Below are 26,660 nucleotides of genomic sequence, written 5' to 3'. Positions count from 1 at the left end.
TTTTGGCTGGCCACACTATCCTAAGCACTCTTTTCCAGCACCTCATATCAAATGAGTTGATTTTAATTCTGTCTGTTTCCTTTATTGTCCAGCTCTCGCATCCATACATGGTGATGGGGAATATGATGACTTGGACAATTCTATTTTTTTGTGCTCAATTGTATATCTTTACTCTTCAGTAGTTTTTCTAGTTCTTTCATACCTACCCTTCCTATTCCTAACCTTTTTATTTGACTGCAGTCACCATTCTGATCCTAGGTATGGGAATTCTTTAACTATTTTGATTTCTTCATTGTCTATAGATTGAATTTCTGTATCTCTTCTGTGGTCATAATTTTTGTTTTCTTTATGTTCAGCATTAATCCTGCCTTTGTACATTCATCTTTGAGCTTCCTTATTAGCCATTCAAAGCTTGTGATATTTTCTGCCATTTTTATAGTATCATCTGTGAACTTAAAGCTGATATTTCTTCCTCCTATTTTCACTCCTACTTCTGATTCTAGCTCTGCTTTTCCTATGCTGTTTTCAGCATATAGGTTGAAGAGGAAGGGTAATAGAAAACATCCTTGCCTGACCACTTTGCCTACTGGGAACCACTCTGTTTCTCCGTATTCAGTACTGACAGTGACCTCTTGTCCTTAGTTTCTCATCAGGACTATCAAATGTAGTAGCACTCCCATGTCTTTGAGTGTGTTCAATACCTTTCTATGATCTATATAGTCAAATGCTTTGCTGTAGTCAATATAACACATGCTGATTTTTTTCTGGAACTTTTTGGTGCACTCCATGAGCCATCGTATGTTTGTGATGTGGCCCCATAATCTTCCTTTCTTGAATCCTGCTTGCATCTCTGGAATTTCCCTCTGCATGTATGGATCGATTCTATTTTGCAGTATTTTGAGGATAATTTTGCTTGCTTATGAGATTAATAAGCTCTGTGCATTAGTGTAGAGACATCGCAGACCATGGGTCCCTTTTACTTGCTGCCTGTGCAAGTTTTTTTGCCTCCCACTGTTGGGTCCTTGCACTTTTTTTCTTGTTTCCTCTATTGCACTTTTTTTCTTGTTTCCTCTATTGCACTTTTTTTCTTGTTTCCTCTATGTCAGTTTGACTATTTTCGCCATCCCTTTCGCCTTCCTTAATATTGTCTCCCTTCCCCTCGGAACTCAGTTTAAAGCCCTCCTGATCAAGTTCTTGAGACTGTTGGCAAAAGAACTTGATCAGGAGGGCTTTAAACTGAGTTCCGAGGGGAAGGGAGACAATATTAAGGAAGGCGAAAGGGATGGCGAAAATAGTCAAACTGACATAGAGGAAACAAGAAAAAAAGTGAAAGGACCCAACAGTGGGAGGCAAAAAAACTTGCACAGGCAGCAAGTAAAAGGGACCCATGGTCTGTGATGTCTCTACACTAATGCACAGAGCATGGGAAATAAGCAAGATGAACTCGAACTCCTAGTACAACAAAGCAAATATGATATAATAGGCATCACTGAAACCTGGTGGGATGAGTCTCATGATTGGAATGTGGAAATAGAGGGGTATAACCTTTTTAAGAGAAATAGGCCAAACAGGAAAGGAGGAGGAATAGCACTATATGTCAGAGATATTTACACCAGTGAAGAGATCCAGGACATCAATCATGGAAGCCAGGTGGAGAGCATCTGGATAAAAATTAAAGGGGAGGGAAACAACAAGGATGTTACGGTGGGAGTCTACTACAGACCCCCAAGTCAGACTGAGGAATTGGATGATATCTTTCTAGAACAGATAACCACACAGTCAGAAAGGAAAGATGTAGTAGTGATGGGTGACTTCAACTATCCTGGTATTTGCTGGAAGTCAAACTCAGCAAAATCTTCAAGGACTAGTAAATTCCTCACTTGCCTGGAAGACAATTTCATTGTCCAAAAGGTGGAAGAGGCAACAAGGGGGTCAGCTATTTTAGATCTGATCCTAACCAACAAGGATGACTTGGTTAATGGGGTGCAAGTGGTGGGATCATTAGGTGGAAGTGACCATGTTCTCCTGGAGTTTGTAATACAGTGGAAAGGAGAAGCCAGGCATAGTCAAACACACATTCTAGATTTTAGGAGAGCGGATTTCAGTAAACTTAGAGAAGTATTGAGGGCGATTCCATGGTCAGAAATACTAAAAGATAAAGGAGTTCAGGATGGATGGGACTTTCTCAAAAGGGAGATACTGAAGGCACAATTTCAAACAGTTCCAGTGAAAAAGAAAAATGGGAGGTGTCTCAAGGAACCAGGATGGATGACTAAAGAACTTTCAACTGAGCTGAGTTTGAAATGGAACATGTATAAGAAATGGAAAAAGGGGGAAATCACGAAAAAGGAATTCAAAGAAATAGCAGGCATGTGTAGGGGTAAAGTCAGAAAAGCTAAAGCGCAGAATGAACTCAGGCTTGCTAGAGAGGTTAAAGACAACAAAAAGGGCTTTTTTGGATATGTCTGCAGCAAAAGTAAGAAGAAGGAAATGGTAGGGCCACTGCGTCGAGAGGATGGCAAAATGTTAACAGGGGACAGAGAAAAGACAGAATTACTCAACACCTTCTTTGCCTCAGTCTTCTCAGAAAAGGAAAAGGGTGCTCAACCTGAGGATAATGGAGCAGAGGACAGAATAGGGGAATTTCAGCACAGAATAAGTAAAGAGACAGTAGAGCAGGGGTCGGCAACCTACGGCCCGCGGGCCGGATCCGGCCCGCGGAGGCCTTAATGCCGGCCCCCGCGCAGTCCTGCCGCCGATTGCCGCCGTTTCCGCGCCGCTCCAGGCGCCATTTTATTTTTCAAAATGGCGGCCGAAGTCTCGTGCGACCTTTCCCAGGACGGGAAAGGTCGCGCGAGACTTCGCCGCCATTTTGATAAACAAAATGGCGGAGGAAGAGGAGGGCCGCGCGGCCTGGGGTGGAGGAGGCAAAAGATGAAGACTGGCGCCGCCCTCCCCTACCTCCCCACGGGGCTCTGCGCGGCTCCGCGGGGCCCTGCGCGGCCCTCCCTGCCTCCCCGCGGGGCTCCATGGGGCCATCCCCGCCTCCCTGCGGGGCTCCGCGGGGCCCTGCGCGGCCCTCCCTGCCTCCCCGCGGGGCTCCGTGGGGCCATCCCCGCCTCCCTGCGGGGCTCCGCGGGGCCCTGCGCGGCCCTCCCCGCCTCCCCGCGGGGCTCCGTGGGGCCATCCCCGCCTCCCTGCGGGGCCCTGCGCGGCCCTCCCCGCCTCCCCGCGGGGTTCCGTGCGGCCCTCACCGCCTCCCCGCGGGGCTTCATGCAGCCCCGCGCTGCCCACCTCCTCCTCTGTCTCCTCCGTTCTGGCCCCAGGCGCATGGAGGAGGGGGGAGGAGAAGAAAGAAGAGCAGGAGGAAGAGCAGGGAGGAAGAGCAGGAGGAGGCAGCAGCAGGAGGAAGAGGAGATGGGGGCAGCAGGCGGAGGAAGAAGAGAGAGGAAGAGCAGGAGGAGGAAGAGGAGACAGGAAGAGCAGGAGGAGGAAGAGGAGAGAGGAAGAGGAGATGGGGGCAGCAGGAGGAGGAAGAGGAGAAAGGAAGAGCAGGAGGAGGAAGAGGAGAGAGAAAGAGCAGGAGGAGGAAGAGGAGACAGGAAGAGCAGGAGGAGAAAGAGGAGAGAGGAAGAGCAGGAGGAGGAAGAGGAGAAAGGAAGAGCAGGAGGAGGAAGAGGAGAGAGAAAGAGCAGGAGGAGGAAGAGGAGAGAGGAAGAGCAGGAGGAGGAAGAGGAGACAGGAAGAGCAGGAGGAGGAAGAGGAGAGAGGAAGAGCAGGAGGAGGAAGAGGAGAAAGGAAGAGCAGGAGGAGGAAGAGGAGAGAGAAAGAGCAGGAGGAGGAAGAGGAGAGAGGAAGAGCAGGAGGAGGAAGAGGAGACAGGAAGAGCAGGAGGAGGAAGAGGAGAGAGGAAGAGGAGATGGGGGCAGCAGGAGGAGGAAGAGGAGAAAGGAAGAGCAGGAGGAGGAAGAGGAGAGAGGAAGAGCAGGAGGAGGAAGAGGAGACAGGAAGAGCAGGAGGAGGAAGAGGAGAGAGGAAGAGGAGATGGGGGCAGCAGGAGGAGGAAGAGGAGAAAGGAAGAGCAGGAGGAGGAAGAGGAGAGAGGAAGAGCAGGAGGAGGAAGAGGAGAAGGTGGTTAGTGGCCAGAGGCCAGATGGGTTATTTTGTTTTATTTTGCATTCTTTTTAATTGCTAACAAGTCTCCCTTGCTTTGACAATGATAGTATGGTGGTGATGGTGATTAGTCAGCTTGAGAAGCATGCAACTACTGTTTCAGAAGCTGAGAGAGTGTGACCTTGCAAAGTGTGTTTTGTGTGCTTTTAATGCTAACAAGTCTCCCTTGCTTTGACAATGATAGTGTGGTGATGATGTTGATGATGATAATGATATGAGTCAGCTTGAGAGGCATGGAGGCAGTGTTTCTGAAGCCAAGAGAGTGTCACCTTCCAAAGTGTGTTTTGTGTGCTTTTAATGCTAACAAGTCTCCCTTGCTTTGACAATGATAGTGTGGTGGTGATGGTGATGAGTCAGCTTGAGAAGCATGCAACTACTGTTTCAGAAGCTGAGAGAGTGTGACCTTGCAAAGTGTGTTTTGTGTGCTTTTAATGCTAACAAGTCTCCCTTGCTTTGACAATGATAGTGTGGTGATGATGATGATGATATTGATGATGACAATGATGATATAAGCCAGCTTGAGAGGCATGGAGGCACTGTTTCTGAAGCCAAGAGAGTGTCACCTTCCAAAGTGTGTTTTGTGTGCTTTTAATGCTAACAAGTCTCCCTTGCTTTGACAATGATAGTGTGGTGGTGATGATGATAAGTCAGCTTGAGAAGCATGCAACTACTGTTTCAGAAGCTGAGAGAGTGTGACCTTGCAAAGTGTGTTTTGTGTGATTTTAATGCTAACAAGTCTCCCTTGCTTTGACAATGATAGTGTGGTGATGATGTTGATGATGATAATGATATGAGTCAGCTTGAGAGGCATGCAGGCACTGTTTCTGAAGCCAAGAGAGTGTGACTTTCCAAAGTGCCTTTTCTGTGTGTTTTTGGTTCTTTAATGGTGATATTGATATCAGAAAGCCTCTGAGGCAAGGCCAATGTAAATTGCTGTGATTTTTACAAACCCATGCGCAGTGAAGAAAAACCTAAGTCCCTTGACCAAGTACACATTTCTGAGAAGTACACTTGGTCCAAGAACGGTGAAACCACCTTGACATGTTCAATATGCATAGCCATGTTAAACCATGCTAAGTGTTAAACCCAAGGGGTTTGGTTATGGAATAAGCCTCTGAAATATGCAAGAGGCCATGTTAAGTAAAGCCATGTGAAATGCACAACTGTGCTGTTGTGTGTGTTTTGGAATGCAGGTTGGGGGTGTTTGTCCAGAAAGGGACCGAGGAGGAGAGGGCGGGCACATGCCTCCTCCTCCTTGCAGGGCTTCGGTGGAGGCTCCGCCCCGGAGGGTGGCTCCGCCCAGAGGGTGGCTCCCCCCTGGTGGGTGGAAGCTCCGCCCCCAGCATGCAGCCCCGCCCCAGAGGGTGGAAGCTCCACCCCCCCGGCTTCGGCCCCCCGACTTGTCTGAGGGACACCAACCCGGCCCCCGGCTCCAAAAGGTTGCCTACCCCTGCAGTAGAGGAACACCTTGTTAATCTAAATGAATTTAAGTCTCCGGGACCAGATGAACTCCATCCAAGGGTATTAAAAGAACTGGCAAATGTAATATCGGAGCTATTGGCAATAATCTTTGAAAACTCCTGGAAAACAGGAGAGATCCCAGCAGACTGGCGGAGGGCAAACGTTGTCCCCATCTTCAAAAAGGGGAAAAAAGAGGATCCCAACAATTATCGTCCAGTTAGTCTGACATCAATACCAGGAAAGATTCTGGAGCAGATAATTAAACAAAGAGTCTGTGAACATCTAGATGGCAATTCCATAATCACAAAAACTCAACATGGGTTTCAGAGAAACAAGTCATGCCAGACAAATAATCTCTTTCTTTGATAAAATTACCAGCTTGGTAGATGAAGGGAATGCTGTGGATATAGTATATCTTGATTTCAGTAAGGCCTTTGACAAAGTTTCCCATGACATTCTTGCAAACAAGCTTGTAAAATGTGGGCTAGACAAAGGAACTGTTACATGGATTTGTAACTGGTTGACCGGCCGAACCCAAAGGGTGCTCAACAATGGCTCCTTTTCATCCTGGAGAGAACTGACCAGTGGGGTCCCACAGGGCTCTGTCCTGGGCCCAGTGCTATTCAACATCTTTATCAATGACCTGGATGACAGAATTGGGAGCATACTTATCAAATTTGCAGATGACACCAAATTAGGGGGAATAGCTAATACCCCAGAGGACAGGATCAAGATTCAAAATGACCTGAATAGACTAGAAAGCTGGGCCAAAGCTAACAAAATGAAATTCAACACGGAGAAATGTAAGGTATTGCACTTAGGGCGGAAAAATAAAATGCACAGATATAGGATGGGTGACACCTGGCTGAATGAAACTATGTGTGAAAGGGATCTAGGAGTCCAAGTAGACCACAAGTTGAACATGAGTGAACAGTGTGATGCGGCAGCTAAAAAGTCCAATGCAATTTTAGGCTGCATCAATAAAAGTATAGTGTCTAGATCAAGAGAAGTAATAGTGCCACTGTATTCTGCTTTGGTCAGGCCCCACCTAGAATATTGTGTTCAGTTCTGGGCGCCACAATTCAAAAAGGACATTGAGAAACTGGAGCGTGTCCAAAGGAGGGCGACAAAAATGGTGAAAGGTCTGGAAACCTTGCCCTATGAGGAACGACTCAGGGAGCTAGGGATGTTTAGCCTGGAGAAAAGAAGGTTAAGAGGTGATATGATAGCCCTGTTTAAATATTTGAAAGGATGTCATGTTGAAGAGGGAGCAAGCTTGTTTTCTGCTGCTCCAGAGAACAGGACCCGGAGCAATGGATGCAAGCTACAGGAAAAGAGATTCCACCTGAAAATTAGGAGGAACTTCCTGACAGTAAGGGCTGTTCGACAATGGAATGCACTCCCTCGGAGGGTGATAGAGTCTCCTTCCTTGGAGGTCTTTAAACAGAGGCTGGATGGCCATCTGTCAGGGATGCTTTGATTTGGATTTCCTGCATGGCAGGGGGTTGGACTGGATGGCCCTAGTGGTCTCTTCCAACTCTACGATTCTATGATTCTAATACTATGATCCTATAATTGCTTCATTCTTTTGTATCTCCTTTCTTGTATATTGAGATATATATGGATTGTTTCCAGTCTGTTGGCCATCTCTTTGTTTTTCATATTTGTTGGCATATTTTAGTTAACACTAGAGTTGTTTCTGTCTCTATGCACTGTATCAGTTCAATTGGGATATCATCTGTTCCTGGTGATTTAATTTTTCCAATTTCTCTTACTGCATCTTCCACTTCACATTTTAGAATTTGGGGTTCATCTCCATATGGCTCTTCATTCCATGTTTTATTCATTTTCTCATCTCTTTTATATAACTCTTCTGTGTACTGTCGCCATCGTCTTTTCATTCCTTCTTCCTCCTGTATTATGTTCTTTTCTTTAAAATATCCTGGCCTTTGGTCTGAACTTTCCTTTGATTTTCCAGTTTTTTTTCCCTTCCATTTTTGTTGTTGTCTCCTATTTCTCTGCATTCATCATTATAGTAGTTTTTATTCTTTTGCAATAGTAATTTACAGTTGTAGTCATGGATCTGATTTTGTGCCTATCTTCCTTTACTTTTGCCTCTGTTCTTTCTTGTACTGCACATAGTCTTTCATCCACTGTTTCCTCCCTTTCTTATTGGCCACTGTTAGTGTGTTCCTGCATTCTTCTTTGATTATGTTCTCTGCTACCGCCCATAGTTCTTCAGGTTTTATGTAGTTCAGTGGCAACTACAGTCATGTAATCTTGACCTACCCAATAAATGCACCTGTCTCTGAGAGCACATTTTGTTTTTTAAGTAACTCTGGATTTCAATAGTCTACTATAGACTGCAAACTTCATATTTACTACCTATTTCATTTTCATATCCTGCGTTTTCTCCAGTGAGCTTTAAGGTGCATATGTGCCCCACTCTCCCCACTTTATCTTTAGAATAATCATGTGAGGCAGTTTAGATTGAGAGAAACTGACTGGCCCAAGTCATCCAATGAGCCATAAGACACAGTGGGAACCTGGATGTTGCCCTCCCAGGTCCAGGTCCAGGTTCAACACTCTACTATTAGTATAAACCAACTTTGTTAAAATACTGTGCTTTAAATTATTCTACAAGGAATATATTTAAGTTTAGTACTTATGGAATCATTTACTTGTTTGAAGTGGTAAATTTTGAAAATACACATGCTCACTGTGACAGTCACCACAGCCAGGTCTTCAAGGAGAGTTGTTTTACTTATATCAACAAATTAATTCTAGCCATTTTCACCCCCAAAAGAAGGTTTTCTGCAAAGCTAATGAATCTTAATTACGAATTCAAAACTTAATGAAGTTTACAGAGGCACCCCAAATATCTTCTATAATTAAAGGGAAAACTCATAATAAATATTGTTGCTAGGGAAATCTTCTGTGCCCTAGCAATTGTGAAGCGCATACAGGGAAGCCTTAGGGGAATGCCATCATACTTGCTACCCAAAAAGTCCAAATACTTTGATCCCATGAACCCTGGCTCTCCTACAACACTGGCTCTTTTAACAGACAAGCTTAACTGAAATATTTTTATCTAATGCGACCACAACCCCCAAGATATTGAACAAGTTCACATTTAATGACTGTCAGCAACTTGAGCAAATTAATTTCATCTGATGTTGTACAGTAATGAGGCTACTGAGTTAGAAAGATTTCTGGTCTGACCCACCACAGCAATTTTAATATTTGTATGCATGAACCTTCTATACTCCTTCACCAAAGGACACCCTGACCCAAAGCTGACCTTGGCATTTCCAAACTTATCTATCCAAGTGTAGCTGCTTTTAAAAAGAACATGACAGCAATACAGGATAACAGCAAGATCCTTTACTATAGTGTCTTCTGTTGCTGCTTGTTCCTTTAGAGCACATTCTCATTTAGCAAGGATTTGTTACTATTCATTAGTTTCATTAGTATAGAAGGCACCATATATACATTTATTAAACAGAAAACAAATTAAATTCCATGGTTATTAGTTGGACAGGAGTCAAACAACCCACTATATAAAACATATAGAACACATGGCCAAATATCACTTTTGGTTTTGCTTTAAAGCCTGTGAAGCCCTGAAATGGACTGGGCCTATCTTGTGTATGTGTTGGGGGGGTGGGGTATACAAATACAGTTTCATACAAAAATACACATCTGCACAGTTAGTATGTGTGTGTATGTATATGTATATGTGTGTGTATATGTATGTGTGTGTGTGTATACACACACACACACACACACACACACACACACACACACACATATATATATATATATAACAACCTTACTACATTTACCACTGACTGAACTTTTAAAAACTTATTTTAATCCCCAGGTGGAACTGCATGAAAATACTCAGGTAGAGAGCACATGGGAGGGGGAAGTGGAATGCATTATAGTCCCCATACAGATTGAGGCCACACATTTAGCATAAAGTAAATAAGAGATGTTCAGTTGCATGCTACATGTTTAATGTAGTGTATAGTTTAGCCCTAGGATGTGTCTATCTTCCTCTAGTATTAAGCCAACATTTTTTGTGGGAGGGTGAATTCTATGTAGGGTTGCCATAAGTCAGGACCTCCGAACTGGGACAAATGTAGGACAAACGTAGGACAAAATTTTCAAATGGAGGACACATTTTTAAAAAACGGAGGACATGCAAAAATGATGTTTTTTTTAAAAAAAATTCATATAAATGCATGATTCTTAGGCATGATAAAAATGGAGGACATTTGGCATTATTCCTAGACAGATGGCAGAAATGTGCTTCCCTTTCTGGTCAAAACCAGAAGAGGAGGAAGAGTGGAAGAAGCAAAGGAGGAGGAAGAGGAGAAGAAGAAAAGGAGGAAGAAGAGGAGGAGGAAGAGGGGGAAAGGAGGAGGAGGAAGAAGAGGAAGTAGAGAGGAAGAAAAAGGGGAGGAAGAGGGGAAGGATGAGGTGGAAAAGAAGAGGAGGAGGAAGAAGAAGAAGAAGAAGGGGAAGAGGAGGAGGAGCAGAGGAGGAAGAAGAGGAGGAGGAGAGGAGACAGATGAAGAGGAGGAGGAGAAAGAAGAGGAGCAAGCTGCAATGCAGGGAAAAAAGGGTCTCCCTTCGAGGAGAGACCCTTCCTCCCTGCCTTGGAGCCTGCCTGGCCGGCGGGGGAAGCTCCAAGGCAGGGAGAGAAGGGTCTCCCTTGGAGGAGAGACCCTTCTCTCCCTGCCCTGAAGCCTGCCTGGCCGGCGGGGGAAGCTCCAAGGCAGGGAGAGAAGGGGCTCCCTTCGAGGAGAGACCCTTCCTCCCTGCCTTGGAGCCTGCCTGGCCGGCGGGGCAAGCCCCAAGGCAGGGAGAGAAGGGTGTCCCTTGGAGGAGAGACCCTTCTCTCCCTGCTCTGAAGCCTGCAGGCGCGCCTCCAGGGCGAGGGCTTGAATGCTGCCCAGGCCTCAGTAGGGGCCAGCGGCAGCGCGCGCGCCTGCCCCACTTCCTTCCCCACGCGCGCACGCCGAGGGAAGTGGAGCAGGCGCGCGCGCTGCCGCTGGCCCCTACTGAGGCCTGGGCAGCATTCAAGCCCTCGCCCTGGAGGCGAGGAAGAGGAGGAAGGCGGAGCTGGAGGAGGTGAGTTGGCGCCGCAGCAGTCGCATTAGCGGCAGCGGCAATGGCCGGAGCGGGCCCCCAAACAGGGGACCAGGCACGGGTGGGGGCCCAAACCGGACTGTGACCGGGAGGGGCCCCCCAAAAGCGTGCTGGTCACGGGGGGGGGGGCGGGTTATGGCAACCCTAATTCTATGGCTACATGGCCCTCCAACCAACCACATAATACGTTTCAATATGGCCAGTCTCAGGGTTTTCTGTCTTCTGTCCTTCATATAATGGACTTTGCTACTTTACAACTGTGTCTCAAAAGAACTTAGAATGAATAAAATATTTTAAAATCCATCCCACCCAAACTCTTTAAAATTGCTCCTTATTAAACCTACAGAGTTACACATGGGAATTCACAACCAGAAAGAAGCATGGACAGTGGCTTTGGGTTAAATCTGTTAATTACACCTCTGGCCTCTTGATCCTTTTTGCAAGACACCACCTGCACCTCTATAAAGTTGTTCCTGGGGATCAAACTGCAAGACTGTTTGATTATATAGTAATCCAAGAATCTTGGGCTACCAGAAACATAAAAAGGTTGTGTAACTTGTTACAGGTTGTCTGCATGTTGTTACCTATGCAGCTCCAGTACTGGGTTCTCCACCTATACAGACAGATCACAGTGCTAGATGATTCAAAAATTCTCAGTATGAAACTGCACCATTCACTGAGAGATCCATCACAAATTCTGCACACCTTGAGGACTACAGTAAGAGACTTTCTTCTGATCACCACAAAAGCATCAGCTCTAGTGCTCTTTCTTTTTTGAGTATATTAGTTCTTTATGTATGTGTATATTAAAATTTTCTATTTTAATCAAAGCTGGGCAAAATTGCTTTTTTCATAGAATCATAGAATCACAGAGTTAGAAAATACCATAAGGGCCAGCCAGTCCAACCTCCCACCATGCAAGAAATCTGAATCACAGATGGCCCTCCAGCCTCTGTTTGAAAACCTCCAAGGAAGGAGACTCCACCACTCCCCAAGGGAGTGTGTTCCACTGTTAAACAGCCCTTACTGTCAGGAAGTTCCTCCTAATGTTGAGGTAGAATTGCTTTTCCTGTAGTTTGCATCCGTTATTCTGGGTCCTGTTCTCTGGAGCAGCAGACAACAAGCTTCCTCCCTCCTCCATATGACATCCTTTCAAATATTTAAACAGGACTATCATATCACCTCTTAACCTTTTCTTCTCCAGGCTAAACATACCCACCTCCCTAAGTCATTCCTCATAGAGCATGGTTTCCAGACCCTTCACCATTTTAGTCACCCTCCTTTGGACATGCTCCAGTTTTTCAATATGCTTTATGAATTGTGGTGCCCAGAACTGGACACAGTATTCCAGGTGGGGCCTGACCAAAGCAGAATACAGTGGCAGTATTACTTCCCTTTATCTAGACACTATACTTTTATTTATGCAGCCTAAAATTGCATTGGCCTTTTTAGCTGCCGCATCACACTGTTGTCTCATGTTCAACTTGTGGTCTACTTGGACTCTGAGATCCCTTTCACATGTAGTCTCATTCAGCCAGATGTCCCCCATCCTATATCTGTGCATTTTATTTTTCCGCCCTAAGTGCAATACCTTATATTTCTCTGTGCTGAATTTCATTTTGTTAGCTTTCACCCAGCTTTTTAGTCTATTCAGGTCAGGTGATTATGGCATTGCCTTCTAGATGTTCACAGACTCTTTGTTTAATTATCTGCTCTAATGATCTGCTTTTTAAATTATAATTTCTAGAATCCCAAAGCCAGAAGAGTCTCTATAATAAAAAAGTTATTTAACAAGTTCTAGTTTTAATACAGAATCACACATAAGAGAAATTAGTTTACAATTTTTAGTTACCTTGCATCTTGCTCCTTATAAACCAACCTGGAACATTTTTTACTAAAATCAGAAAGATACACATCATGACACTGAAGATTCTTTTGGATGGTATAGAACAGAATCTCATGTGTAGCCCATTCTGGGGATGGAAAGGAAAGGTGATTTCAATTCATTTCAATATTATAAATATAATTTATAAATTCAATATTATTAATATAATATTTAGCAATATCATGGGGTTTTCTTGGCTATTATTATTATTATTATTATTTGCTTATAATAATAATATATAATATAATAATATAATATAATATATAATATATAATAAAATTTTATTTCTATCCTGCTTTTCCGCGATGATCCTACCTTTCTCCCAATATTCAAGGCCGTGAACATAAGGTTTAAAATAATACAATTTAAAAACAATACAACATTAAAATGTATAAATATAAAATTTAAAAAAACAATGAAACAATGTTAAAAGTTAAAAGATTTGTTCAGAGGAGGTTTGCATTGTCCTCCCAAGGCTGAGAGAGTATGGGGTTTATCACATCGAGGTTTATGCAGCTCAGATCCGGGATGACTCCTGGTTCAGCAAGGCAAATTCACGTCGTAATGTGAATGTTTTATCACACTTGGTTGCCCTTCCGTTGACCTTCCGAATCGAATCCATGGCAAGTCATGTGGTGCGGATTCACGCAAAGCGAAGTGAATGCACACTGTATTACCACACCAGTACATACAATGCGGATTCAACTTGATTCGAATTGGGACCCTTGCACATGCTCAGCATCCTGAACCTTTGCACTTCTGGGGTGAAGAAGGGAGCCTGGTTCCATTTTCACGTGAATGACAGCCTCACGTGAATGACTCCCTTCTATTTTCCCATCACTGGCAGCCAAATTCAAACAGGTCTTCCAGCCCCCATCCATTTCAGCCACATCTACATCTATCCTCCTGTCATTCTCTTCATCTATTTCAATTATATTTACATCTATCCTCCCGTCATTCTGCTCATCTATTTCAGTTCACTTTTGTACCGAATTCACCAAATTGAGGAGTCACTTTGGATTCACTGCAGAAGCGCCACAGAAGGAGCTCCCATAGAATTGAATCACATGTGATAACACATTCATGTTATGACGTGAATCCGCATCGTTGGACCTGCAGTCACCCCAGATCTGAGCTGCAAAATCTCCAAAAAGCTCCATGTCATATACTCCTATGACTTACCCAAGGTCACCAAATGCAAATCAAGCCTTGGTCTCTAGAGTTGTAGCCCAGTGCAAATCAAACCTTGGTCTCTTGAGTTGTTGCCCAGCACTCAAAACCACCTAGAATTTAGTTATCAATACCACTTAGCTAGGAGTGGTGATTTGATTAGTAATGAATAATACAACTCTCTTTCCCGGCCTGTAAATGTAAATGATCTTTTCATTTATATTTAAGTTCTATAGCAGGAATGGGGAACCTGTAGACCTCCAGATGTTGCTGGACTACAATTCCCACCACTCTCAATCATTTGCCATGGTTGCTGGGTTTATGGGATCTAGAGTTCAAAAAAATCTTGAGGGCCATTGATTCACTGGTCCTAATTATGCAGTTATTTTTGCTACATTTGGAGGAACTGAAGAAGACAGCACACTAAATATGCAGTGCAGAAACTTCTATGAAAAACAACAGAAATACAATTTTAGCTATGTGTAATTACACATAAGCACCCATTTATTCAGAATTACATTACACAAGTAATGTTTGGTGAACCAGAATGATCTAAGATGATGAGAAAAGTTTGGACTTTCATTCGATATGTTACATATAATTCAAAAGAGGGTTAAGCTAATTACTTACCAAAGCTATACACATTTGGGATAATGCATTCCACTTTTGGTAATACATTTAATTTCACAATGACACATGCACATTCTTCAGAATTTGCACTTTTAATCCCAGTAGCCATATATTTGTGATCTGGAGAAATTCGGATGCGATGGATTAAGGAATCATGAAACGGTAGTGCTTCTGTACTAAGCAATGCCTCACTATTTTTTTCATCTACAATAAAAGAAAAAGGTGTATGCTATTAACAGGAGACTAATAGAAAGAACTATTTAATGTACTTTTTAATTAAATCTGCATATGTTAATACAAAATACATGGAACACAATCTTATGTAATGATCAGAGACACTCATACCTACTTCTCCCAACTTTGAACGAAATATGCAGCCATTTTCTTCAAAGTAAACATACTCGCCAAGCTTAATCTGTTCAAAATCAAAACAGATGTGGATTCCACTTAAATTTGCAAAATTAAGTCATCATCTGTTAATAAGAATTCAATTTTTTTTCCTGAAGCACAAATTTAACAAACTGTACTTGGTTAAAGTTTATGGAATACACAAAGAATGAAAAGCAAGAACATCATCACAAAACAGCACACTAATAACATCCATTATTGTATCAACTATCAACACTATAAGGCTAAAATGCCCTAACTCAGTGGTGTCACTAGGGTTGGTGTCACCTGGTGCAGGAATTCATGGTGTCATCGGGGTGTTTGATGTCCTCTCATTTCACACCATACAGAATCCTTAGTAATGCTTTTTTACGATCATGTTCCTCATAAATCGTAATTCCCATATACCACTGAATGTAATGGTAATAGTTGTGACACAAACAACTAGCAAAATTAAAATCATATCTTCAAATAACAATATCATACGCACAACCTAAATGTATTTAGCAAAGATTTGGGTAAATGTGATGTTTTTAAAGAAAATTTTAAAATAATATTTTTAAAAGAGTCATTTTTAATTTTTTTTAATTAAAAATTTGAAATTTGAAGTTTTATAAAACCTCTGGGGCCTCTCCTTTCTCCTCCCACTGAGCTTAACCCCACTCCCAATATCTCTTAAAGCATTTTAAAAGGAAGCAGATGAATTTCACAGCCCGTTTCTGCCAAAAGGCAGATGTTTGAGGAGCAGTGGTGTAACCCCTCCTTAGGGTGTCACTTGGTGTGGTCTGAATCCCCTGCAACCTCCCCCCCCCCCCCCCAGTGATGCCACTGCTGTAATTACTCTTAAAAATATGCAGTAGGGCACATACTCAGAAGTTTTGTCATTCAACAGAATTTTGACAAATTGTTTTTTGTATCTGTTGGGCCCGAACAGACAGGCCAAAATAAAGCTGCTTCGGGTCACTTTGGAGATATGCTGTTTAAATGACACACACATCTTAAAAGACCAGAAGCTGCACCAAAGCTGCGCTCCAGTCCTTAGGACTGGAGCATGGCTTTGGCGAGGCTTCCTGCCTCTTAGGACGCATGCATCATTTAAACAGCACACCTCCAAAGTGACCTAAAGCAGCTTTATTTTGGCCTGTCTGTTCAGGCCTTGTTATCTCAGTTATGGGCTCATTCAGACTTGTTTGAAGTATGAGTTCTCTCAATATAGCTCCTTGGGTTTTGGCACCTCTGCATCCACTTATTATATTCTTTGTGGGACTGGTTGTAGTGATTAGTTGGATTTCCACTGGGACTCTTCCAAATGGTTTTTTAAATGGAGGTAATGTTGTGATTTGCTACACTGGTCCTATGGTTGGAAGATCCTATTTTCTTCTCTTTTCTTTTCCCCCTCAACTTTTTTCCATTTCCCCAGTTACTGACTTTAGGCAAATCATTCCCTCTGCATACACAAAATGCCTTTGCAAACACAAAATGGACGTAAAAATGCTTTTTGTAAAAAAACAGGAAAGGAAAGAGGACAGAGTAGAAATTACAAGTTCATAATACATATGAACCACTTCAAAGACTCAGAAGCATTTCAGAAATATTAACTATCAAACATTATCAGATCTTCCCTTGAATATTGTTCAAATTATTTTTAAGATCAATTTAATGATAACAATCAAGGAGGTTAGAAGGCTTTTATAATGCCACTACATCTTTAATTAATCTCTAAATTGTATTTTCTTACTTACCACCAGGCTGTGTGAACTGGATGAGTATTTCTCATAATGAGCTTCTAATTGTTGTTTAATTCTCTCTGTCAAATCTGTGTAATTTGATGAACAAGCCCTCCAGTTTGCCTTTTCTGACTTCAGAAGATCCTGATACAAAACAAGGCACAAAACACCAAGTACTAATGAGCAGAATGTAATCTCCCCCCTCCTCCCTGTAATATGAAGCCACATGAAACAGAGGTGGCTTTTCACCAAGAAATATTCTTGGCCAACAATATTTATCTACCAGGTGCTAAAAGACAGGTTTCTTTTTTGGATTATAACTCCCAAAATTTACTCCCCATCAGAATGGCCTGATTGTTCAGGTGGGGTCACGTGGGGGGGTGGGATCTGGAAGGCTATTTAAGCCTGTCTCTCTCCCACATGCTCTTTCTTTGGTTGGTCTCTGGAACAGCTTTCAGGGTCACAAGATCTGATGGTGGAGGAACAAGGCTGATCGGGGTTGACTCTCTCTCATAAAGTCACAGGCTTTGGGAGGGAGCACTCCAGGTTTGACTTCACAAATATGACTGTCTGAGATAGCAACCAATCTCTTTAGCTTGCCCTTCGGATCTGGTGTTTCGCCCAAGAGATAGCTGGGGAGGTTCCAAGGTTGACATCTGGGCCTCAGCTGGACCCATCCCAGATTGCACCCCTCTTTTTTTAGTCAGTTTGCTTATTCCCAGTTTAACAGTTTAAATAGGTTATAAGTCAATAAAATGGCTTTGTTTAATCCAGTTTTTACTGTACCTGGTCTCATTATTTTATGGTTGGTCAGCAATGCATTTTAACACTGTTTTAACTGCCACGGCTCAATGCTATGTAATTCTGGGATGGTGAGTTTTGTGAGATATTTAACCTTCTCTGCCAGAAACGTCTGGCATCACAACCACAAATCCCAGGATTCTACAGGATGATGCCATGGCAGTAAAACTGTGACAACTGTATTATTTCTGAAGTGCAGAGGCACCTCATGCCATCTCATATAAGCCTGTCTGAGTTTTCAGATCTTCAGGTGATGGCCTTCCCTTGGTGCCATCACCCTCACAGGTTCATTTGGTGAAGACACATTAGGAAACCTTGGTGGCCACATCTAGGTTACAGAAATCCTGCCAAAGGGAGGCACAGTTGCCCCACCTCTGCTGCTTTCTTTTTACTGGCAGGCAATTACCATTTCATTTAATTATGCCTTTATCCTTTAACTGATTGGCACAGAAGGTGGTTCAATGGGTGGCCTGTATTTTTAAGATGTGTTTATTTGTGTGGAACATGTTCTTAATGGTTTTAAATTAATTTTCAATTGGATTGGTTACTTAATGCTTTTCAAATGTTTGTACTATATACCATTCTAGTTCTTTTGTTTTAACTTATATTGTAACATGATTTTGGGCCACGTATAGGGAAAAGATAGGATATAGAATTAATGGGGGGAAATGAAACAATAATTTGTGTTCAAGCATGGCTATAAATGCCTGAGATCACCAGTTTGCAAGTGTGCCCAACTCATCCAACCACAGAATTACAGTTGCATCACCCACTCAATTACAATTTTGCTAAATCACTACAACTGTAAATCCTTGATTCATGGAGCTTTACTAATGTTTGCCAACAAACTCCACAAAGAATATATGATGCAATGATGACATGACTAGGGGTGTGTAAAAATAGCTCTGAAAACCCTTATAACATAATGCCCAGTGCCTAGCACTGTATTCCCTTTTCATCAGTCTCGCACTACTCTAATGTTAGGTCTCAGATTAGACATTAATACATATATGTGATAATTTATTTCAAGAAGAACCTTTTTTTCTGAAAGCATCACAATGCAATGTCAAAAATTAAAGTGCAAAGGCAGGCTAAAAATGATGACTATGGAAGAAATACATAAATTCAACCTAGACAATAAGGAAATAGCAATACAGTGGACCCTTGTTATATGCTGGGGTTTGGTTCCAAGATTCCCCGTGTATAACAAAATCTGTGTATGCTCAAGTCCCATTAACTATAATGACATAGCAAAATGGTGTCCCTTATAAAAAAATGGAAAATCAAGGTTTGATATTTGAAATTTATACTTTTTTGGACATTTTCAAACCGTGTATGCTTGAATTTGTGTATAAAAAATCCATGTATAAGACTGTAGTTAAAGTGTTCCCATACCTAGAATCAAAAATTGATCAGAATGGAGACGGTAGACAAGAAATCATAAGAAGACTAGGTATCGAAAGGGCAGCTTTACCGTATATACTCGACTATCAGTCAAGAAATTTATGCTCCAAAATTGCCCCTAAAATGTTGGGGTAGACTTATATAAGGGTCAATAGATCAGTAGTGCTTAGAAGGGTCCTAAAGCAAGTAAGCCTGATGTCCCAATCTCCATTGAACACCAATTCCTCCCCCCCCCCCCCCCCCCCGTTTGCTTTGCAAGCCTTTGCTTCCTACGGGAAAAACTCCCCATTTAAAAATGCTTCTTTCTCTGCTCTTTTTTGCAAGCCCTGGCTTCCTATGGGAAAACGTCTCCATTTAAATCCACTTGCTTCTCTCTTGCTCAGTTTAGCAAGCCCTGGCTTCCTATAGAAAAATCTCTCCATTTAAATCCACTTGTTTTGCTCCCTTTTGCAAGACTTGGCTTCCTATGGAAAAAAACAACATTTAAATCCACTTCCTTCTCTCTCTGGTCCCTTTTGCAAGACCTTGCTTCCCATGGAAACAACTCTCCATTTAAATCCACTTGCTTCCTTTCTCAGTCCGATGTTAAAACCTCTCCTCCAGCACCTGGGAATCAGTTGGGAGAGGTCCAGAGAAGGAGAAGGAAGGACGGAAGTGGTATTTCCCCCTTTCCATCCTTCCTTATAGCCCCCTAAGTTTTACCCTCAACTTATCCATGGGTCATATCAAAACCCAGGATTTTGACTCTGAAACTTTTCCTCGACTTTTATATGAGGTTGACTTGTACATGAGTATATACGGTAGACAAGATCCTAAAGAGTAAAGATATACAAATGAACACTAAACTTAGAATCGTCCAAGCCACTGTATTCCCCATCACCATGTATGGATGTGAAAGCTAGACAGCAAAGAAAGCCAATAAGAAGAATATTGACTCATTTGAGATGTGGTGTTGGAGAAGAGTGCTGAGGATACCATGGACAGCCAAAAAGACAAGTGGATCCTTGAGCAGATCAAGCCTGAACTCTCCCTGGAAGCCTAGATGATTAAGCTGATACTGCCATACTTTGACCACATCATAAGAAGGCATGACTTAGTAGAAAAGACAATAATGCTAGGAAAGGTAGATGGTTGTATAGAGAAAGACTACACACCAGATGGTTGGACTCAATCAAGGAGGTCATGGGCATGAATCTGCAAGATCTAGGCAGAGCAGTGGAGGTCAGGGTTTTTTGGAGATGTCTCATCCACAGGGTCACCATGAGTTGGTATCAATTCGAGGGCAGTTAATGACAACAATCACAATGCATTCCCACTATCTTTTTGTTAGCTGAGACCATTTGATAGTGCTTTTCATTTTATAAAATGCAAAAGTAGTTTATAATAAAAACAAGGCAAATGACAAGAATACATTAAACCTTTAGTCATAGCACAGCACTTTGAATTAAATTATGTTTTATACTGTAGCTCATTATATGCTTATTCAGGAGAACTCTGTAAATAGTTCCATATGATTTACTAAGAAATGTGTATATAAGATTGCAGCCTCAGTAGTTTCTCCTTGTCTTTACTTAGTCTAAAGTGTCTACAAAGCTTAGAAACAGTCTAATGTAGAAGCATATATTTACTACTTAGATTGTCTTCATATGTAGCCTGTTACTGGATGTCAACTGAGTAGTTAGGTTTATTAAAAAAATGTTGGAATAGCAGAACACAACTGAGACAGATGTATTTAGATGTTCAGCAAAACAGAGGTTGAAGGATTTAACAGTGCTGTGATTATGCAAACATTATTGAAAACACACTTTCTGTCTTAACTGCTAACCTCAATGGCTCACTATTATTATTATAGTTTATTTCTATAGTGCTGTAAATTTACACATGAAAGAAGAAAGTTGCATTTCATTGAACAAGGGTCGACATAGTGGCTGGCGTGAAACATTTATTCAGACAGACATACCTTATAGGAAAAGAATCTCCGGGACTGAACACTTTGATGGGAACCAGGAACTATGCAGGTATTTCTAAAGCACTTTGAAAACCAACACACTTGTAGCTGTCTTTGATGAACAGGTCTTAGGACTTGAGAGGAGAAAAAATTGGAGCAGTTGTTGAAGTGACCAACACTGGACTTCAGCACACAAAGAAAATACTTCCTTCCAAAATGCATGATGACAAAATATTCATTTCCTTTGATTCTTCATTCTTATTTACATGCTTTCATGAGTTCAACGAGGTGTTAGGCACAATTCATCTAGACATCACAACACAATATCAACAAACAGAAGATTTCTTCTATCCCGGCTGTTCGCAGTCTTTAGATCCACAGGAATCAGGATGGAACTAGTGGGACAAAAAGACTCAATTGTTTAAATGGCAAAGAAACTAGAAACACGTCTGAAATGTTCATATTGTTTATTAAAAACAGGATTTATGTAAACGTTTGAAAAAACTGTACAAAGATATTGAATATATGAGAGCAATACAAAATTAAATAATGAATAAAATAATTATGTTGCACAAGATGAGATCCAAGATAACTCCATGCTTCCTCCTTACAGAGTGTGCGAAGACTAATAGCAGGCTCTTGGACAGTCATTTTACTCTCTTATACCACACAAGCTGGGCTGATTTTCTCTGGATTTCTCTTATAATGGCCAGGGAAGACATTGCTCCACTCTGGGCCCACAACAAACTCCAACTCCCAGAATTCCACAGCCTTGAGGCAGGGCAGTTAAAGCGGTCCCAAACCGGGTTATTTCTCCAGTGTGGATGCAGCCTTGTTTGAGCATGTGGTGCTGGAGTGCTGAGGGTACTGTGGACAGACAAAAAGGCAACCAAATAATGAGTCCTAGAACAGAAGAAGAAGCCAGGATGGCTGCAATGAGGCTGTCGTACTTTGGACACAGCATGAGAAGGAAAGACTCCTTAGAAAAGGCGAAGATGATAGGGAAAGTGGAGGGCAGCAGGAAGGAAGAGAGGAAGACCGCAGGGCAGATGGTCAGACTCACTGGAAGCTCCACAGAAGGCAGGATATAATGTCTCATCCACAGGCAGTGTATCCGCACTGCAGCAATAATCCACTTTGACACCGCTTTAACTGCCATGGCTCAATGCTACGGAATTCTGGGAACTGTAGTTTGTTGTGGCACCAGACCTCTGCTCTGCTGCCCCAATGAACTACAGTTCCCAGAATTCCACAGCACTCAGCCATGGGAGTTAAAGCGGTGCCAAATCGGGTTATTTCTCCAGTGTGGATGCAGCATCTGCAGAAATAATCCGGTTTGGCACTGCTTTAACTACCATGGCTCAATGCTATAGAATTCCTTGGGACTGCAGTTTGTCGTGGCCCCAGAACGAGCAAACTACACTTCCCAGAATTCCATAGCACTGAGCCATGGCAGTTAAAAGTGGTGTCAAACCCGAATGTTTCTACAGTGCGGAGCAAAACTCTGGTGCCATAACAAACTATAATTCCCAGCATCCCGCCATGGCAGTTAAAGCAGTGTCAAATCGGATTACTTCTGCAGTGTGGACGCAGTAGAAACGGAAGAAACCCCAACCTGAGCGAAGGCGGCTTGAACCTGAGAACGTGTTGATCTCTGGCAAGCAGCAGCATGGCGAGTCGCGCCGTAGTGACGTCACAGCCGCGCGACGAAGGCCTTCAGCTGCCCACAGGCGCCATGCTTGCTATAGAATGCCCACAACCAAAATGGCGACGGAAGACGGTTTCCCGCAGTCGTTGCCTTGCCCACAACCAAGATGGAGGCCGACCTCTAATAACTCTCCGCGGTCTTTTCCCTGCCCGCAGTTATGATGACGACGGACATGAAGCCAAAATCTCCATCTTGGTTTTGGGCTTTCACACAAACTGATTATTAGTATTATTATTATTTCAAATGCTGCCCTTTTCTTGAAACTCGCTTAACAACTTTTCGGATGTTTTATCCTCCCTCGAACCGAGGCGATATTTATACCGTTCATTTTTTCTCACAGTTGCCTGTTTTGAGGGGACTGAGGCAAAAATGCAAAACTTCAACAGGTGTAGTCAGCTGATATGAAGAGATTTCATCCAGATACAATGGCTCTGGGGCCCACTGCGAACTACGATTCCCAGAATTCCATAGCTCTGAGCCATGGCAGTTAAAATGGTGTCAACCTGGATTATTTCTGCAGTGCGGATGCAGAGTCTACACGGAAGCTGATGCTACAACATCCCTTTGCAAACTGATATACAAGACTAACAACAGGGCTATGGCTACATCCACACTGCAGAAATAATGCAGTCATCCTATGCAATCCTGGGGTTTGTAGTTTTTTGTGGCACCAGTGCCCTTTGACAGTGACGGCTAAATAATATCTCACAAAACTACAAATCCCAGAATCCCATAGTATGGAGCTATGGCAGTTAAAGTGCTGTCAAACTGCTTTATTTCTGCACAGCGAATGAGCCCTATGCCTCTGAAGTCTCTCTCCTCACAGGTCCAAAACACACTGTAGAAATAATCTAGTTTGCATCCTTAGCAATGCCCTGGCTCAATGCTAGGGAATTCTGGGAACTGTAGTTTTGTGGACACGATTTAGCCTTCTCTGTCAGGGAGAGCTCTCGTGCCACATACACTACAATTCCCAGGATTCCCTAGCACTGTGCCAAGGCACTCAAAGCAGCCTCAGACTGGATTATTGCTGCAGTGTGTGTCTCCTCAACTCAGGTCCAAAACACACTGCAGCAACAATCCAGTTCCTTGCCCTTAAAAAACATGGCTCCTGCTGCCTTGCCAATGCCTTCCCATCTGTTTCATTTTCTCCTTCTGCCTCTTGGGGCCGAAATGGGGGAGGCTCAGCCAGTCAGCTGCTCCTGAAAAGCTGAAGCAAAGACTGAGGAGGGAACAAAATCCTCCTCAGCCAGGACTGAAAAGGGGGCGACCCTTGTGTGCCATGAGGTGGCCATCATTCTCACCCCCCAGTGCCTTGCCTAGTTGCCTCCCCTCTTAGTGCCTCTTCTCCTCCATTTCCTCAGCTTTTGTTTTTTTCGTTATTGGAAGAGGAGTTTTTTTATAATAATAATTATTGTTATTATCATGGCTACTAAAGATTCAGCCCTAATGGAGGTCCCCTCTCCCTCTGACAGGTGCCTCCTTGGGGGCAAAGAAGAGGGGCTGCAGGTGAGGGAAGCAGGAGGCAAGCAGGTAGCTGCCAGAGCCAGATGGAAGATCCTCAGACAGGTATTTCTACTTCTATCTATATATCTAAATTCATATATATATTTTGTATGCCGCCTTTCGCCCAGAAAAAAGGGACCCAAGGCGGCATAAAAAAGTGACAACGTTCCAAAACACGCTGCAGCAATCATTCAGTTTGGGACTGCTTGAATTCCCCTGCTCAGTGCTAGGGAATCCTGGGAACTGTAGTTTTGTGAGACTTTTAGCCTTCTCTTGTCCAAAACACAGTTTGAGACTATTTTAGCTGCCCTGGCTCAGTGCTAGGGAATCCTGGGAACTGCACAAAACTACACTTCCCAGAATCCCCAACACTGAGCCAAGGTCATGCTAAGGAATCAAACTGGATTATTTCTGGGAACTGTAGTTGGTTGTGAGACATTTTTAGCCTTCTCTGGTGCAAAACACACTGCAGAAATAATCCAGTTTGAGACCACTTTTACCTACCCTGGCTCAGTGCTAGGAATTCTGAGAACTGTAGTTTCCAGCTCTCTGACAGAGAAGGCTAAATGATGTCTCGCAAAACTACACTTCCCAGAAACCCCTAGCATTGAGCCAGGGCAAAGCTAAGGAATCAAACTGGATTATTTCTAGGAACTGGAGTTTTGTGAGACACTTAGCCTTCTCCAGTCCAAAACACACTGCAGCAACAATCCAGTTTGAGACCACTTTAGCTGCCCTGGCTCATTGCTAGGGAATCCTGGGAAGTGCAGTTGAATTTGAGACATTTAGCTTTCTCTGGTCCAAAACACACTGCAGAAATAATCCAGTTTGAGATTGCTTTTAGCTGCCCTGGCTCAGTGCTAGGGAATCCTGGGAACTGTTGTTTCCAGCTCTATGATAGACAAGGCTAAATGTCTCACAAAACTACAGTTTCCAGAATTCCCTAGAACTGAGCCAGGGCAGTTAAAGTGGTCTCAAACTGAATTATTGCTGCAGTGTGGATTGCACCAACATTATTATTTTTTTGTTCCCCTTCCAGGAACTTCAGTGCTCTGCTGTGTGAATTCTCAGTTCTTTCCAAAATTGCCTTTAGAAAAAAAAGGAGCAGAAGCAGCAGCTACAATGCTGGTGTCATTTTATATCTGCCAGGGTGACCAACTGTCCTCCTTTTCTAGGACCTGTCCTACATTACAGCCATCTCTCTTAAGAACTCCAAAATGTCCTCCCTTTTGAGCATGGCTCAGGATGCATCAGATGTTCTTCTTTTCCAGGACATGTCCTACATTTAAACCGTCTGTCCAGGAGGAATTCTAAAATGTCCCCCCTTTTGGCTAAGAATGTATCCCAGGATGATCAGATGTCATAACCACAAAAGAGGACAAGGCACCGCAAAAATGTAGGACTTTATACAATAAAAGAGAAAAACGCTAATGTAAATATCAACCCGTGCTTCTTAGTCATGCTCTATGTGGAGGACATTTTGGAATTCCTCCCAGACAGAAGGTTGACATGTAGGACATATCCTGCAAAAGGAAGACATATGATCAGCCTGAGGCATCTGCACTGCAGGAATAATCCAGGTTGACACCACTTTAACTGTCCTGGCTCAATGCTGTGGCATACTGGGAATGGTAGTTTCTTATGACTATCAAGGGACTTTCCAAAACCAAATTTACTTCTGTGATTAAAATGTAGTAGCTAGGACTGGGCAATTCCAAAAGATATGTGTGCAGTGATTCCCAAACAATGATCTTCCAGATGTTTTGGACTTCAGCTCCCAGAAGCCTCAGCCATCTTGGCTAATGGTCTGGGATTCTGGGACCTAAAGTCCCAAAACCTAGAAGGCCAGAGTTTGGGAATCACTGTGTTAAATGCATCTCCAACAATTTCTTGAATAGCTGCTGTGCCAACCAATATACTCAAAAGAACAATTTCTGCTGCATAAGACGTAGTCGGAGATATTTAACCATACTACTTACGGACTTTAAAACTGATGGTCATTGATAAATCAGAATTGGGTACCCCAATTCTCTTTTCCATTTTTGCTGTAAACCTTTCATGTCATATTTGTACATAATACACACACAATTTAGATACTTGGTTGACTTCAATTAAATATCTCTAATATTAAAGGGACCTCAGATGAACTTAAAGGTAGATGGCCAAATCTGGATTGTAACAAATGTTTCAGTTGTTGATATGGCCATTTAGTTGATTGAAGTACTTTAAGCATTTGTTGTAAGATTGAAAAGCGCAAAAACCTCAATATCAGTGTCAAGTATACGATTTAAAGTAACAATCCCATTGTTGGCTCATATTTTCCATAAAAATGGTTCCTTACCAATTTTTAAATCTGGATTCCCTCATAAAGTGAATTTGGCATGAGGGCGTGGGTCAAACTGCAGTTGATGAGACAATATTTGTTAAACAAATCATTGGCAAAGCACTGCCCTTTTTTAATAAGATGAAAACCAAGTAGAAGCAAACTTTAGAGCAAAGCTGTAAACACAGCACTAGTACTGAATAATTTTCACTGATGTCCAGTTTTTTGTTTTCTATCTTAATTCAAGGTATTGATTTTAGTGTAAAGCTCTAAATGGCTTGAGGACAAGGCATTTGAAAGAACACCACCTTTCATATGAACCTGTCTATAAACAGCAGTTTTCATTAGAGGATTTCCCACAACTGAGGGCAAGTCTACAC

At 42.6% G+C, this 26,660-nt stretch overlaps 2 protein-coding genes across 8 annotated transcripts in view; one reads left to right on the top strand and one right to left on the bottom strand.

Annotated features, from left to right (window-relative positions):
- Positions 1 to 22,414, bottom strand: part of PREPL (prolyl endopeptidase like) — a 49,123-nt gene extending 26,709 nt beyond the window's left edge. For 3 of the 4 annotated variants that reach the window (XM_089529159.1, XM_089529161.1, XM_089529162.1), the window contains exons 1-6: positions 22,359 to 22,414; positions 20,756 to 21,138; positions 16,606 to 16,734; positions 14,822 to 14,891; positions 14,477 to 14,680; positions 12,644 to 12,764 (exon numbers count right to left, since the gene is read on the bottom strand). In XM_089529159.1, coding sequence (XP_089385285.1) covers positions 12,644 to 12,764; positions 14,477 to 14,680; positions 14,822 to 14,891; positions 16,606 to 16,734; positions 20,756 to 20,965 — 734 coding nt within the window. In that variant the 5' untranslated portion in view covers positions 20,966 to 21,138; positions 22,359 to 22,414. Of the gene's footprint in view, positions 1 to 12,643; positions 12,765 to 14,476; positions 14,681 to 14,821; positions 14,892 to 16,605; positions 16,735 to 20,755; positions 21,139 to 22,317 lie in introns of all 4 variants that reach the window. The other variant, XM_089529160.1, reaches the window with a different exon arrangement.
- Positions 22,415 to 22,675: 261 nt separating this feature from the next.
- The window catches only part of CAMKMT (calmodulin-lysine N-methyltransferase), a 345,282-nt gene continuing 341,297 nt past the window's right edge, over positions 22,676 to 26,660 (top strand). For 2 of the 4 annotated variants that reach the window (XM_089529166.1, XM_089529163.1), the window contains exon 1: positions 23,417 to 24,020. In XM_089529166.1, coding sequence (XP_089385292.1) covers positions 23,877 to 24,020 — 144 coding nt within the window. In that variant the 5' untranslated portion in view covers positions 23,417 to 23,876. Of the gene's footprint in view, positions 22,838 to 23,416; positions 24,021 to 26,660 lie in introns of those variants that run through there. The other 2 variants (XM_089529164.1, XM_089529165.1) reach the window with 2 other exon arrangements.

The sequence above is a fragment of the Sceloporus occidentalis genome, unplaced genomic scaffold (genome assembly GCF_023333645.1).
Source record: "Sceloporus occidentalis isolate IW3139 unplaced genomic scaffold, rSceOcc1.0.p SCAF_6, whole genome shotgun sequence".
Taxonomy (NCBI): domain Eukaryota; kingdom Metazoa; phylum Chordata; class Lepidosauria; order Squamata; family Phrynosomatidae; genus Sceloporus; species Sceloporus occidentalis.
This window is presented reverse-complemented; position numbering and strand designations above follow the sequence as displayed.